At 38.0% G+C, this 15,520-nt stretch overlaps 1 protein-coding gene across 1 annotated transcript in view; it reads left to right on the forward strand.

Moving 5' to 3' along the window:
• ZNF804A (zinc finger protein 804A) overlaps window positions 1-15,520 on the forward strand; it is a 155,527-nt gene that overhangs the window by 103,784 nt on the left and 36,223 nt on the right. Inside the window, exon 2 of the mRNA XM_069021468.1 lies at window positions 9,007-9,150. Within this exon, the coding sequence (XP_068877569.1) occupies window positions 9,007-9,150 (144 nt within the window). The remainder of the gene's footprint in view (window positions 1-9,006; window positions 9,151-15,520) is intronic.

Consider the following 15,520-nt stretch of genomic DNA (forward strand, 5'->3'; position numbering starts at 1 on the left):
GGGTAGATAGACAGCAAATAGATCAATAAAAATGCTTTCTCATGCCTTTTCTGTTTCTCACACTGTCAATTTCAGAAGTGTTTGCCTAACCATGTATCTTGACACATGGCTGTACCATAGTCCTTTGTTTACTCCTAATTTTCTAAGACAAAAGTGAAAAGTATCAAGTCAACCAAAATTTTTTCTTCTCCCCTGTGGCCAGAGGTGGAATGAACTTCTGGCTTTTAGGCATGTATGAACCTTAGGTTGTATTTTCTCTTAAGCTTTCATTGTCTTTCCCTTTTACTGAAATTATTGACTATCAGCTATCCAGCCTTATGGCCTAAAATCTTCAAAACTAAAGTATTAGCATTCACATAATTATTGTCATGAGTTGCATCTATTCAAATAACTTCTTATACAGGTGAGGGTCACAGCAATGATAAATGCTTCATTTGCCATTTGTTCCTCATACAAAGAGTAAGACAAACTAATTAAAAGTCATCGGGAATAGATATTTGCCATGGGTTGCTGGCTACTGTATTTAGCATATAGGCAGATGCTTCAGCAGCAGCTGCACTTACTCCAATATCCTTTATTTTCTTTCTTTTTTTTTTTTTAAACTGAGGTCATTCAGGAATTTGCAATATTTTTTATTATGTTTTCAGAGAGAAGGAAGAGCAGGCTCATCTCATCTCAAAGATGCTGTTCTGGGTTTAAGACTGCTACAAGGTCACTCCTAATTTAGCTAGCATAGATCTGCCAGGGTAAATCAGGATCCCTACAGGCTCTTCTCATTGTTTGGCAGCTTAAAAAACAATCTAAGAAATGAAAGAACAGGATCTTCAAAATCTCTTTGTGTATTTGCAAAGCACTGTTCTTACAGTCTCATTTCTCTTTGCCTTGGTAATGTTGCTGCCTTTTCACTTACACCAAGCGTCCTCATCATGCTCAAATACTGATTGTGAATAGGATTTTGAATCAACTCAAGAGTAGAATAAATCTTTAGAAGGATTTTTTTCAAGAACTGTTCTCTATGGCAAATTTAAACTTAATCCCATTTCCCATTAGGGCAAACTTTTTCACTGGGCTTCTGAGTAAAAAGATTTATTTGCATTATTTAACGATGCCAAAAGGAGTGAAGCTTTTTTTTTTCCTTTTTTTTTTTTTTCTTTCAGATGAAGTGTTCTTCTGACTGTGATAACACTGAGGATTAATTTTAGGTAAATAAATATTTACTACATCATATTGCATTATAATGCAAACCTTAAGATCATACATATTCATAATTAGACAACTGAAGGAGCTCAGGAGAGTAATTCCTAGTGGGTTTTGAGGTTTGATGCTGTGGTTGAGGGGCTTTTTTAACTGGAAGTTCCAACCCTGTAGCACGTGTTCTGTTTAATAACCAGATGTCTGTGTAGGACATGGTTCTTTCCAGTGGGATAAACCCATACAGATCATCAGCTAGCTGTTGGAGTAGATTGTCCTGGTTTCCAGCTGGAATTGTTTCCTGTCCACATCCAGGACGTGTTGGGCAGACGCGCAAAGCTGCCCAGGAGTGTTTCAGACCTGGCCTGGCTCTGAGGTCTCTGTCTCAGTGGCTGGGCAGGTAAGTGCTCGTGGCACATAACTTCAGAGCACATAATGTGGGGCCAGTCGTGATGGATCCCCAAAGCTATAAAAAGACAGTAAATTTGCATGAAAAGACTTAATGGTCTGGAAAGCCATAGTAAGATGGAACCACTAAATAAAAGGGTCTGTAAAGAAAAACCACTGAGCCTACTGTGGGGATTTCCAGGAGCGCTGAATTCAGTGGGGCACCACATGCTCCTCAGTAGCTCCCAGCTAACACACTGGCTCTGAAAACATCATTGATTGAATTTAAAATATGACTTGAAACTTCCTCAATACAACAAATGTAATGCTTGCAGTTTTGAGACGTGGTTTTATATTTAAACAACTATATATCAGATTTTTTAAAAGTAGAACAGATTGCAGTTTTAACCAGTCACAGAGAAGTTGTGTTCTTCAAGAGAATAAAATGAGATAAAAACATCTTTATTTCAATTAATGTATTATATTAATTTTGTCTTTCTTTTTAAAAAAACAATCTTAAAACAATATAAGCAAAAGCAGAAAGGAGAAAGTACAAGAGAAACTGTTTTGAAAGCTTAGTAAGAAAAAAATTCTACAGACGATCATGCTAAAAATCTCACGGAAAAGAAAATTATTATAGTCAAGCATGACAAGCCAGAGCTAGCAAAGCTGAACGCAATAATCACCAAGAACTCTCATCCTGAACATATAAGTATGTAAAATTTCATATGTAAGTTATACCCTAGATCAATCACATGCTCCAAATTAAATATATTTAATACAGGGTCCAATTTTCTGTTTCCCTGATGCCCTGGCCAGCTTTACTGGCAATTTTTCCTGGACCAAAAACTAACTTCACCAACTCATTAAACTTGAAGAGCTCTAGAGCAACTTTTTAATACAAATTAATAGCAGCCAGTCAGTTGGCAGTCAGTTAACCTGTAGTAAAATAAACAACTTGCCCTCACTCTGTCCTTTGCCCTTCCTCAGGTCCTGAAACACTTATGAAAAACGTGGTCATAACCCTTGGATTGAGGGCTGCCAGGCACGAACACTGACATCTGTTCCAGCACTCAGTTTTTGTGCTCCAGAGGGCTTTCTGTCCATCTCCAGGGCTGCAAGTTCTGCAGGGTTCAAAGGCACTCCATTTAGTTCAGTGTGTCAGTGGAAGAATCAAATAGAGGAACTTGATTTTCCCAAAGAGTCTAATATGACACTCACCTGTCAATAGAATTATATTAAGTAGCTATGAAAATCTTGAGACATCTATGTGCCTCCTATAAGGAAATTAAAAGCCAAATGTTTTAAACCTCTGGATGTTTTAAAATCAAGATTCTGCTCTAATTAAAGTAAGTGACTGGACTATTTAATGTAGAGGAGTAAAGGAGATTAATACCAGGCTACTTCTTCCCTTGCTTATCAGTGATGAACATTCAGTGAAGAAGATACTTTCTAGAGCTAAACCGCCTTTCCTTTCTACAAGAAAGCCTCCTTCAGTTCCACTCTGTCAAAAGATTAGTGGTAGAGATGTGGTTGATAAATTTTTCTTCACTATGACTAGACCTGTGTTTTTCCATAAGCGCTGATGAAGATTGCCTTCTTAAAACAACCTCCCAAGCAAAAATGTGTGGCCAGCACTCTCGCCTTGTAAGTGTCTGCTCTGCCTGAAAGTAGGTTTTATAAAGCACTAGAATAAATAAATAATTCTACAGGCCTGTGCCCAACAGTTAGTTTTAATGGCAGAAAAAACCAATCAAGTGATTTTATGAGTCCCAGTTAAAAGTAATTATGCAGTATAAGTGCTTTAAGTAAGTAAATGAGACAGACAAATCTGATAACAAATTGCTGCCACGTCGTAAGCTTCCTTTGCAGTTAATTCAGTCTCACTATTGCAGGACACTGTTCTGCATTGCTTTGCTCTCCACCGAGTCCAGCTTTGGCCCTGTTCTCATCTGTCTCACTCTATTTAGTGCAGGGGGTGTGGGATTCAGCTGCTTGCATTAGTAGGTGTATGGCTAGCAAATGTGGTGTTGCAAAATTAGGATGACTTTAGGAAGCAAACAGTACTAATGGGAATAAATTTTGCTATTTCATTCTAATTTCACTATGTTATTTATCCTAATGCTAGGGTGTTTACCCAAACACGAAGTACTGTCTGTGTGTTTATTGGGAAGCTGAGAAACCAGTTTTATAATAATTTTCACGTCTTCAATAGCATTTTCAAGTATGCATTTTCAGCAGAATACTGATTAGCTGTCTTGTATGTAATAAGTGTTTTGGTTGGAACTGGGTGTCTGCAGGTAATCTTGAAGAGAAAATAAAGGTAGTGTGGGTTTTTTCAGCCTCCAATGTTCAATTAATATAGGATACCACTCCTTCCTTGGGCCCATCCTCATCCAGTGCAGTGAAACAGTGAGGTCACTGCTGGAAACACATTTGCCCAAACGGAGAATGTCAGAAGGGATCAAGGAAATAGTATGTGGTGTTTGTGGCCTTGTGAGCTGTAGTTTGCTATGACCTCTCACAGCTAATCGGAAACTTTCAGGCAAGGTAATCAAAAAGACCTGACAATTTTCTTGGTAATTATTTTCCCAGTCCGTCATCAGTCTCCTTACTATAAAACTGAAACTCCCTCTGCACTGCTTGGAAATGAATTTGTTAGGATCAATGAGTAATTTGATCTATGTATCTAGTCACCTTTTTCCTTTGGTCTCCCCATCTTGATAAGGACAGGAACCTTATAAATAATTAGATTTGTTACTAGACTTTATTAATATTATTAATGTATTCTATTTTTTATTTATTCCTTCAAGTACTTCAGTGGATGATGTATAGCCTGCTTACATGAGGAAAAAAACTGCTATACAAAGATATTTTTAAAAATTCTATATACCAAGTAATACCAAGATTGATAGCACAGGAGATGTTAGTAAGTTGTACATTATTTCACAAAATCTGCTTCTTTGTGCTGTCTTTATAATACCAAGTAAATATACCAGAAATTAAGGAATCCGTTGTTAATTGTGCCCATGGATGTCACAGTTAATTGACTACAGGGAAGTGTGCTTTTAAGCTGTAGCTGATTTTTTTTTTTTTTTTGGTAATGACATATTTTTAGGATTTTTTTTCATATAAATATAGCTAATGCAGAGTTTTGCCAAATCAAGAGTATTAATTTGATTTTTTTGGAAATGTTTAAAATACAATTTTGCTTTTTTGTTTTAGTTATTGCAACAGGAAAAAATGCTTTGAATATTTTTTGTGAAACAAGGTTACACTGGAACATCTGTCAGGTCTAATGGGCTCTAATCCAGAGGATCAGACCAGAGCAGCCTAATCCTCTCTGGGATGACTATACCAGTAAATTATCCTGAAGAAGGGGTTTATTTCTGTAATACGTTTTGCTTTGCAGTGACTGCAGGCCTGACCCTTTTAAGTCTACAGTAAATGCAGAATAGCTTACTGCAATAAAAGGAGCTCACATTTATTGTAAAGTAAGAATATTCACACTAGTAATCACCATGGAATAGATAATGTATTATAATTTCACATTCTTACTTTTTTTTTGGCTAGCTGACCTTTCAGCAGATAGTAGAAGTATGAGCCTGAAGTACACTCCATAAAAATATCCCCTAGGCTGAGGCATCCAGTGAACTCTCCAAAGTTACCTGTGAAAAGAGTTCAGCACTCATGTACCTTTCCTTCTTTCTCTCTCTCTCCTGTAATGGGAGCACAAAGTCCAGTCTGGCTTGTGACAGGCCCTCTGTGAATAAAGCCTGCTCTTAATCCAATTTATGAGATGTTTGCAGTAGCATTTGCACAGGCTTAAGGCTTTGGAGGATGGAGAAGATGGATTTGGAGAAATAAAGCCAGCTGATAGATGGGATCACTTAGAGATCTTTCATATAAATTATGAAAATAGCTACAGTGAATTATAGCTGTAGGCTTTCAGATAATAAGCCTTTCAGGAAAAAAATAATGAAACTAAGTTACACTCAGTTCTGAGTTTCATTACCAGGCTGAATCCTAATTCAAAGTTCTTTTAAAACTTCCAGGATGGTTTGCAAATCTTGATGAAAATGAAACTAAGCTTGATCATATTTAACCAGTTTAAGTGAGTTTTTGGCTGCTACTTTACTCCGGGGATACTCCTCTCCAGTGAGTTTCCAGGTTATTTCTGTCTGCAATCTATTGCCCGCTGCTCTCAAGGTCCAGGGACTGTCATTTTTTACTTTCAGTTTTTGGGCAGTTATCCCTCATCAAAATGGACAGGGCTAGGGAAAGCCTCCTCTGCCAAGGCAGCACTCCTTGCAAAATCGATAGTAACAGCCTAGCAGGCAGAGAACCAGCAGCCTCTGTTCTCCTGTTTCCAGTCTGTTCATCCTTGAAATCAGACTTTCCTCACTCCCAGTGCCAACCAGCAGCAGGAACAGTTGACTCAGTCCCAGCCCAGCCCAGGGCCACAGAGAATCTCGTGAACATCCTCCATTAAGGGTGTTCTTAAGGGGTTTTTTGTGTCTGTGCATGTGAAATACAATAAGCTGAAGCCTTGAGGTTTGTCTTGAGCCTCTGCTGCCCCTGGAGGAATGGGAAATTTTTAAATTTGAATGAAGTTTAGTAGCTGGATAGAAACATCTGCCAGCAGAATATTATACAGCAGCAAAGGATATGGGTGATAAAGAAGTTGCATAGAAGTGTTGGTTTAGTGCTGTATCATGATTTTAAAAAAACATTCAAAAAGGGAGAGGGTAGAAAACAGAGACTTTGAATGGATTTGTGCATGGCACTGTGGTGTAGCTTGTTCTCAGATCTTCTTTTGGAGGCTATGGAAAGAATAAGCAGAGGTGATGAGTGGCCTAGGTGTAAGGAATGCTTGAACAAACCAGAACTATGTCATGCAGGGAGCAATACCTGAAGGAAGGTACATATACTTATCAATGACCCAGTCCAAGGGAATAAAAGGGAAATGTTTATGACCTTTTCCAATATGCAACAACTGAAACCAGCAGCATGCAGGTGCAAAGCAAAGGGGACGGGGCTTAGTTAAGAGTCAGTTTCCTAAGTTGTACAGATCAAAATCTTGCCCAGGTTTAAAAGGCTGAACTGTACCAATACAGCCATTCATATATTCCCAAGGTCAAATACTTCTGGCTCTTGTCATTTAAAAGTCCCTTCTCCATGCATGACTGAGCTCCATTATTCTATTCCATCCCATCCACTTGCATTTAATTTAGATGTGTTACCATTCTTTACTTACCTTTGAAATTTTGATGTACTATTGTAATGTAAATTTAACCCTCTCCCCAAAAAAAACCCAGCTGAAGGAGTTTAGTGATAGAAACCCCAAGATTCTGAAGAGATTTTATTACTTTGAAGTAAAGTTTTTCACGGGCTTCCAGTGCCCCTGCCTCATTAATATGCATTGGCATGCCAAATGTAATTGCTTTCAGGTTAGGTTTTGCTGTGAAAAAAGTATATTGTTTCAAAAATGGTGCTTTATGTCAAGGACACCACCAGTGAAGTTACAGAACTTTATTCAAGGTATTACACAACATTAGTAAGTCTTGCAAAAGTTTGCTTGAGGGTTAATCAACAGCATGGTGTAATATCTTTATGAAAAAATATTATTCAATTCACTGTTCTTGTCTTAGGATCCATCACATTGACTTTCATATATATATATATATATATATATATATATGTATATATATATATATATAAAATATATATATATATATATGATGTTTTGTACTATTTCAGAGTTCTGATAATTCCCCCAAATCCCAAATTCAGATTTTTCTTTTTTGTGTTTTAATAAAGCCAAATTAGGTGTCATCGCTTTGTAGACTACAAGAATTACTTTTAAAGTGTTTCAAGGGAGTGTATTTCCTTAGGGTCTCCATGCTATTTCCACTGCTTTCCATACACAGCATCCTGGTAACACTTGAAGTGGTTTAAAACCTGGAGTTTTTACTAGTTGGTACCAAGAGCTAAGTGCAGAGTTTCCAGGCGAAATTTCCATGGTGCATAAATGTATTTCCAAGTGTAAAGTAGTGTTATTTCTTGAAATAAAATGCTAACTCACTTTGGGTTTAAATGGAACAGATTTTATGAAACATAATTGTAGGGAGGTGTTAGGAATGTGTGAATTTGTCATGTGTCAGCCAATATTCAAAACAGCACACTGAAGTGACTTGTGCAATTCTATTAATGGACAGAATTTTGGTGAGGGAGTACTTCAGTTTGGGTATGAATCAACAGTGTTTGCTAGCAGTCCAATCATGCTGAATTATAGTTAAAGTACTACTTTAAATAATAAGTACTTTCTGGATATAATTTTAATTTTATGACTACTATTCCTCTCTCTTTTAAATAAACACCATTGTTATGAAAATATTCTAATCTGATAAACATAAATTTTCTATTTTGAAGTCCCCAAAATATATTGGAAGTATATGAGTTGTTAGCTGTGAAAACTGCAAGCAAATACAGACTTTTTCCCCAAATTAACTCAGTTTTGATTACAATATCATCTTTTATCTTAATCTACCTGAACCAAAGAACTCACAGTGAAGAAACTTTGAGAAACAAATCTGAGGGGTTTATTTTGTTAAACAATATTTGACATGTTTGGGATGTTGTCCTGAGATTCTATCCCGGACAGATTTGTCAAAAGCAGGAACCATTGCACTGAGGTTATACATGTTCAGTGTTTAACTGGTATTACACTAATCTGGCATGACAGACCATTTCTATGCTGTTTCACAACAGGCCATGTTACCATCAATGTGTTTAGGGAATTAATAAATCTTGTATGTAATTTTTTCATAAATGATAAGCAGAGTTGGATGTGATGCTTTGGCTAATGTATGGTAAACAGAGATTTGTCCTAATATGGGATGACAAACACAAAGTGATGAAGTTAGTAATTACATCTCAGCTGTGAAAGTGATCCTCGTATTTCACGTGTACAGGCATTCAAGAAGGACCTAGTATTTCTTTAATTTTCTTTTTTTTTTTTTTTTTAGTAAGCAGACTTTCTTGCAAAAGCCTTATAGCTAAACTATTTGTATCCTCCTGCTTATTGTGCTTGGCTATACTACCAAGGAGTGAGGCTTGGATCAAAATTAACTCAAAAATAGCCTTCAGCATGATAAATATTTGTATTTAAATAGAACCCAGGGAAATCCTTCTAGCCTCTGACAGAGCCCCAAAGGGGAGCTGGCAACTGTATAGCAAACTGAAGTGTGCAAATCTTCAGGCTCACAGCAGATCCAGTAAATATGTGCAGTGTAACACAGCAAATATGGGAAGGCTTTTAGTTACTGAGGTGTGTAAATGTTTACAAATATGATTAACTGCAGAGTACAAAATCCATTCGCAGCATCAAAGGCAAAACTAAAATTACTTTTTCCCACCCCCCTCCAGGATTATGCTGAAAAGAAAAACACGATAGCAAAAGCTCTGGAAGATCTTAAAGCCAACTTCTACTGTGAACTCTGTGACAAGCAGTACTATAAACACCAGGAGTTTGACAATCACATTAATTCTTATGATCATGCTCACAAACAGGTAAGAGAAATCTGCTCACTACTTCAACTATTCAGATAGAATAATGAAATAAGATGACCTTTAGGGTGGGCTTGGAAATCACAGTTGAGTTGTCCTCAATTTCAGATTCTGAAAAGCAAAATAAACTGTCTTCTTGGAAACAAATCTTATTGTGGAGATTTTACAGTCAAAAATTCTGAGGTGGGAAGAAAGAGACATTTGAACAGTTTAGTTGAGAAGAGGAACAGGGAATGATGAATGATAATTAATAATATGATAAAAATTGTAAATGTATAATTTCCTTCTTACCAGTTTAATTTTTCACGTAAATGCTGTGGTATACCTCAGATGTGACATGCAACATTTGTTGCAACAGATGTGTGTAAGAAACTTGGCATGCTTTTTGGTAAACTTTCGTTTTGTGCAGATACAGTTCTGAAACAGCCTATGACTACTTAAATTAGTGCAGGTACAGTTCTGAAATGAGCTACAATTTTATTTAAATGCAAAAAAAAAAGTGTTTTAATGAAAGGTTTCAATGTGTTAACTTTAAAGCATCAGTATTTATGTTTTTATCACCACATTGTATCACTTTGCCTCCAAGTTGTGAGTCTTACTTTGGTGACATAAAAGCAGTGCTTCCACAGAATGAGAGAGTCAAGGCATCCCAGGGCAGTATCCTGATCTGCAGAGGGGTTACATCTATATAATTCAGAGGGAAAGACAATGCATCCTGACTTCCCGAAGAGATATGTAATGATAGTGTAAAGATAAGTAATAACTGTACAGAAAATTCCTACTTAGGCCACTTAGCTGGTAATTATTCTGTACCTTTTTTTTTTTTAATCTGGTGAAATCATATGGTTGTGTATCTGGATTGATTGCTTTTCATTCGAATTGAATCCCCCTTCTTCCTGTAATTCTGCTCAGGGTGAACATAGATAAGCTATTACATCTTTTATATCTGTATTATATAGAATAATGATTTGCTTTTCTTTTCTTTAGCACTAGTCCCTGAAACATTCTTTCTCTCTCTCTCGCACTGGTATTTTTATTTAGCCCGTAATTTACACTGTCAGCGTGAGTGTTAGATTTGGTTTGGACTGTGAAGCTGTGGACCTCGGCAGCAACAGCAATCTGTGAGAAGCTGGAGAGAAAGATACATAGATAAGGAACTAGCAGGTAGCTTCATTGCATTCTGTAGCTGCTTATTATGAGTTTTAGTTAAAGTACAGCTGGAACTTGATTCTTCAGATGTTATGTTCGCACAGCAGCACGCCATTGATGGATGGCGGGAGAAAAGAACTGATGGGCAGAGCCTTCCCTACTTGACCTCACTTAGGATTTATATTTATTAATTTGTAAGTGCTGTGAAGCACTTTGAAATAATGAGAACCTGAAGGCTGCAGTCCTTGTTCTTCTATTCAGTATTGATGAAAAATTGATTTTGCTGAGGTCAGGTGTGAGACTGAACAGGAACTTTTCCCACTGTTTCACATGCTAATTCTTGTTTTCTCATGGCTTTGGACAGGAGAGGGTGGGCACTGCACCAGCCTCTGATGGAGCATGGCAGATCCTGCCTCTCCGTCTCTTCTGCAGGGGGCCTGTCTGTCTGTGTTTGCATGTGGCTCTGTGGATGTGTTTGGTGAAAGACAGGAAGCCATCCTCTTCCTCTGTTGGACCTTCACAAGTCTAATCTCCCTGCTAGGAAATCAGAAAAAAAAATAAAGTTTTCAAATAGAAAAAAAATGCATGGATGCTTGTTTGGCCAAAGTAAAAATTTCACTGTTATTACTGGCAAATACAACTATTGATTCCTGAGATAAAATGTTGAGTTTAATTCTTCTGGAATATATTTTTGTCGTGGCTTCTATTGGTGTTATGAAGAAAAACCCTTCCTCTTCCCATATTTGGGTGTAAAAGGTGGCAGGCAGCATATGCTGCAGCACAGGCTCACTCTGATTTGCTCTGTTTTCAAGAACCTCATACCAAATGCGCTTTTTTTGGGTAGTTTTAATAAGCTTGCTGGAGACATATGCAGGTGCTACTGCTGAATGCTCTGGTTTTGTCCTGGGACTTCCTACCTCAATGGCAGAAGTTTTCCAGCAGTTCAGTAGAGGGGGGAGGCACTTGTAATCTCTCTTTGGGTTTTGCTTCATATTTTTTCTTTTTTTCCTTCTATCACACCTTTCTACAATAATGGACAGGTAAGGGGAAGTACTTAGTACAAAGAGTTTCCCAATACCCAAGGACAGTTGTAAGCATGTGCAGCCAGTTTGGTTTCAGTGATCCCAGCACCTGAGAGCGATCTCTGGATGATCAAATGGATGAAAGCTCTGACTAAAGCTGAGTTCGTCCCAGCTTTTCTGAAAAGCCATATTTAATCCTAATTGTGCAGTCTGTTATCACACCATCTAAGCCATGGGAGGGTTTGGCAGAGAAAATGTTCCTATCAGCTCCTGTACCTCAATTCTATTGTAAAAGATTTTCTTTCCATCCATTCAAATGTTGCTAGCAAAGAAAATTTACAGGATTTAAACCAGAAGATTTATTATGTGTGTTTCCTCCATTGGCTGGGAGGCCCTGTGCTGCCAGGTGTTGGTTGTGTTTTGATTTGTTGTGTCTTAACAGCTTCTGAACACCCACTTTGAGATAGTATGACCACCTTCTGAGCAGTCCAGAGAGAAAGAGCAGGACTAGGGTAAACCACATTTTATTTCCTAGGACCTGAAGGAGTTCAGTGTCTCAAGAGTCCCACTGCTTCTGTTAGTGTTTTCCTGTTCTTAGATTTTACAATATTGTTTGGAGAGCATATCTATAGCCTTTATGAAATACTCCAGGAAAAGTAACTTGCAAGCAGTCAGTAGTAACAGAGAAAAATGGACTCTCTGCTTTGCTTCAAAAGTTTAGACAAAGAAAAAAAATACCAAACAAAATAAAATGCTGGTGTCTTTAAAAGCAGCAATGTCTTGAGCTCACTACAGAGAGATGAATAACTAAGGCAGAACTGGTATTATTTACTATAGTAATGAGAGAATTGCTATTTGATAATGATGGCCTAAACCCACAGAATGTGGGATCTGAGACCCATGCCAGGGCTTTAAAAAACATCTGTATGACTCTATGCAGCGTTTCCTCCATCTCTGGAAGGAGCTCTGTGAAGTGCTGAAAACCCCTGCCTGAGCTCCTTGAGACACTGTGCGTTTGATAAATGTGGCTGAGCACTAAGTCTGAGGCTCTGAGTGACCTTTGTGTCGTAGCTGCTTGGGCTTGGTGAGTTGTGCTGTCCTGGTGAAGAAATCTGGACCACACAGTGCGGTCCCCTGCACCAGTCATTCCTCCAGAGACTTTTGTCACTACAGGGACAAAGAGGGTTTGAAGGTCTCCATCCCAGAACTTCTGATTATTCACCTAATACCATGGCAGCACACTTGAGCTTGGTGTTCTTTCCCCTCCCAGGAGGACTCTTCCAAATACCAAACAACAACAATAACAGCGAAAGCTGTGATGAAAAATAAATAGCCCTAATGTATTTGCATTTACAGATGAAAATACAATCAATTAAGTGAATTTTTCCCCACAGAATCTGAGGTCATTTCTCAGACTGTTTCCTCTGGATGAAAATGATCTCTGTGCTCTACAAATATATTTAAAATTGTACGCAGGGAGTAATGCACAAATTATGCAGAAAGACTAAATTAGTAGTTGTCCCCTTTCCTGATTCCAGACACAGATTTCTCCTGTCTACATTTTTCTCCTCTCCTTGTATGTTTTTCTTTGCATTTTTTGACATCAGTGCCAAATAAGCCCGAGATACTCTCTATTCACATTAGAGAATACCAATCTCTAGTCAGTCAAAAATCCAAACTTAAGTAAGTTTCATGTGTTTGAATAAATATTTCATGGCATATGGGTGGAGAACAAGAAATTTGTAAGTGGGAAGGTGTGATTAGGCATAACAATAATATAACCCCCAACCTTTCACAAAATCTGTACCTCCTATGAGTTATGAGGCATGTAAGGTACAAATTAAAAAGAGCAATATAGCACATTTGGGATGCCAGTATTCCCAGCAAAGATAACTGGATGTTAGCAGTTGTTTGAGTTTGCAGTTTAAAAACAAAGCAATGAATCCTTGTAGTCATCATTACATCTCTTTTTAAAAGCTCTCATTGCAGTGTTACTCCCTCTGAAAAAGAAAAACCCCATCTCTTCTGCTTGGTTGGCACCTGCAGAGGGTGCACTGCAGTGCATCTGCAGCTTCTGGCACAGCCAAGAGTTGGTGTGTGTTTGCAGGGTATGGCACAAGTACAGGGAGAGTTATAAAGTGAAAGAAATGAACTCTTTACTGAGACCCAGCAGTATTTTTTGCTGTATTTTTTCAGACCGGCTTTTTGCTATGGGAATGGGACTGAGCCAGAGGCAGCATGTTGTATACAATCTTTGAAATGTAGAACTAATGATTCTCAAAAAAACCCTGTTGTCTTCTCAAGCAGTATGTCCAGAGCTTTGGTGTAGTACCGGATAAAAACTGAAGAGTTCAAGAATTTTCTGAAGATTTACTTCATGAACAACAACAAAAAAAAGTGATGCATTGTGTGTCAGATTTCGGGCATGTTCACTAATAAAAGATTTCATAAATAACTCTGCTGCTCTTGAATCAGGAAAGTGCCTGTATAGTTGGTTGCCTTGGAGCCAAGCCCATGGTGCCTCATATGACTGAGGGGTGGCTGCATTTCTGCAAGGACAGTGAGGAAGGGCAGCAGGATGCAGGTGCAATGCCAGCTGCTCCACCCTCCTGGGGAGAGTGTGGCCCTGGCACATGCCATTGGATGGAGCTTCTGGGACACAGGGATGCACTTGCAGTGTCATTTTTTTTCATTCCTTGCAAGTGAAAATAATTATTTGCAATATGTTTCAGTATTTCTCTTTGTATTTTTTTCTTTTCTTTAGGCTAAGTGACTTATTATTTTTAATATAACCTAGTCAGGATTCTTGCAGCTGAATTTTCTGGAAGGAAGAAATTTTATATTCCTTCTCTTACTTTATCATGTTTCTCATGTTAGAGAGCCACATCTCAGTGTGTCCTTGTGGGCAGGCAGTCTTAACTACGCAAGCATAGATGAGATTTAAACATTTGTGTTTGAATCAATCTTGTGCAGTCCTTTTGTACTGCTATTGCTTTCCCAGAATGTAACTTGGCATGTCCTCCTATATTTCTTTTTTTCCCTCAGGAAAACATACTCATCTTTGTAGCCTTTTTAAATATTAAGGAAACACAAACAAATGTTCAGCTGTGCATTCATATACATATATGTTTTTGTAATGCACATACAACCATGAAATGAGCCCCTCCTCTCCCAAATACACACTGCTCTATCACTGTATTTCAGGTTGGTTTGGTTTTTTCCCATTAAGATTGCATTATTTAACGATCTTTTGTGGTTGGATTGCTGGTTCTTTGGTTTTTTTTTTTTTTTGTTTGTTTGTTTTTTTGTTTTTTTTTAGTGAAAAGCTTCCTTTTAAGTTTTAAGCACTTGTGCCAACATTAACGTTAATAAGGGTCATCACCAGGTCTATTAATTATATCTCAGCACTGCTGGGAGCACTGGAGCTGAGCCTTGTGATAGACTTGATGTTTCCTTTTTTAACTCCTTTAAATAATAAAAACAAACAAAAAGCCTTTTGCTGTTACTGCGAAGAGAAAGGCAGAAATGCCGACATGACAGGAGCCCACAGGACCCCGAAGGAGGGAGGCAGACTGAGGATCTCACTCCTGGGGATGTGTCCAGAGCACAGTGCCAAGGGGACCCTGTTTTGGGAGGGCGGGCTGCCGAGCTGGGGGTCACCCTTGCCACCACGTGTGCAGGGCTTGGGGTCAGATTTGGTGTGGACAGAGTGAAGTGCCTGGAGAAAATCAGCAAGAACTGGAAGACTTCAGGAAAAGAGGAGGTGCAGTCCCATTGTGTTGGGGCACAAAACCACTGGGAAAGTGTTTTGCTGGTCTGTTAGAAATGTGTCTGCAGTGGAAGGCTGAGTGGGAGTCTTTATTCCACTTTTCTCAATGTATTCTAAAATTAAATAGATAAGTTCTATTCTTTATGAATATTTCAGTACATTTAGGGAGAAACTTCACACACTGTTTGCCGGATGAAAGAAAAAAAATTTATTTGTTTTCCTTCCAGTTTTTTATTTTACCTATAAAATTTAATCCCAGCAATTGGCTTCTTGATGGGTATCAGTGTAACAGAGCACTCTTTAGCTCAAAACTTGTACTGATGGGTTAGATGAGGTTATTTTTGAGTAAAGTATTAATCCTGCAAAATCCAATTTTGTTGCCAATGAGTGTTCTGTTTTCTCATTGCCAAAAAAAAAAGACATATCACTATGT

This window comes from Aphelocoma coerulescens, chromosome 7 (assembly GCF_041296385.1).
Source record: "Aphelocoma coerulescens isolate FSJ_1873_10779 chromosome 7, UR_Acoe_1.0, whole genome shotgun sequence".
NCBI lineage: Eukaryota > Metazoa > Chordata > Aves > Passeriformes > Corvidae > Aphelocoma > Aphelocoma coerulescens.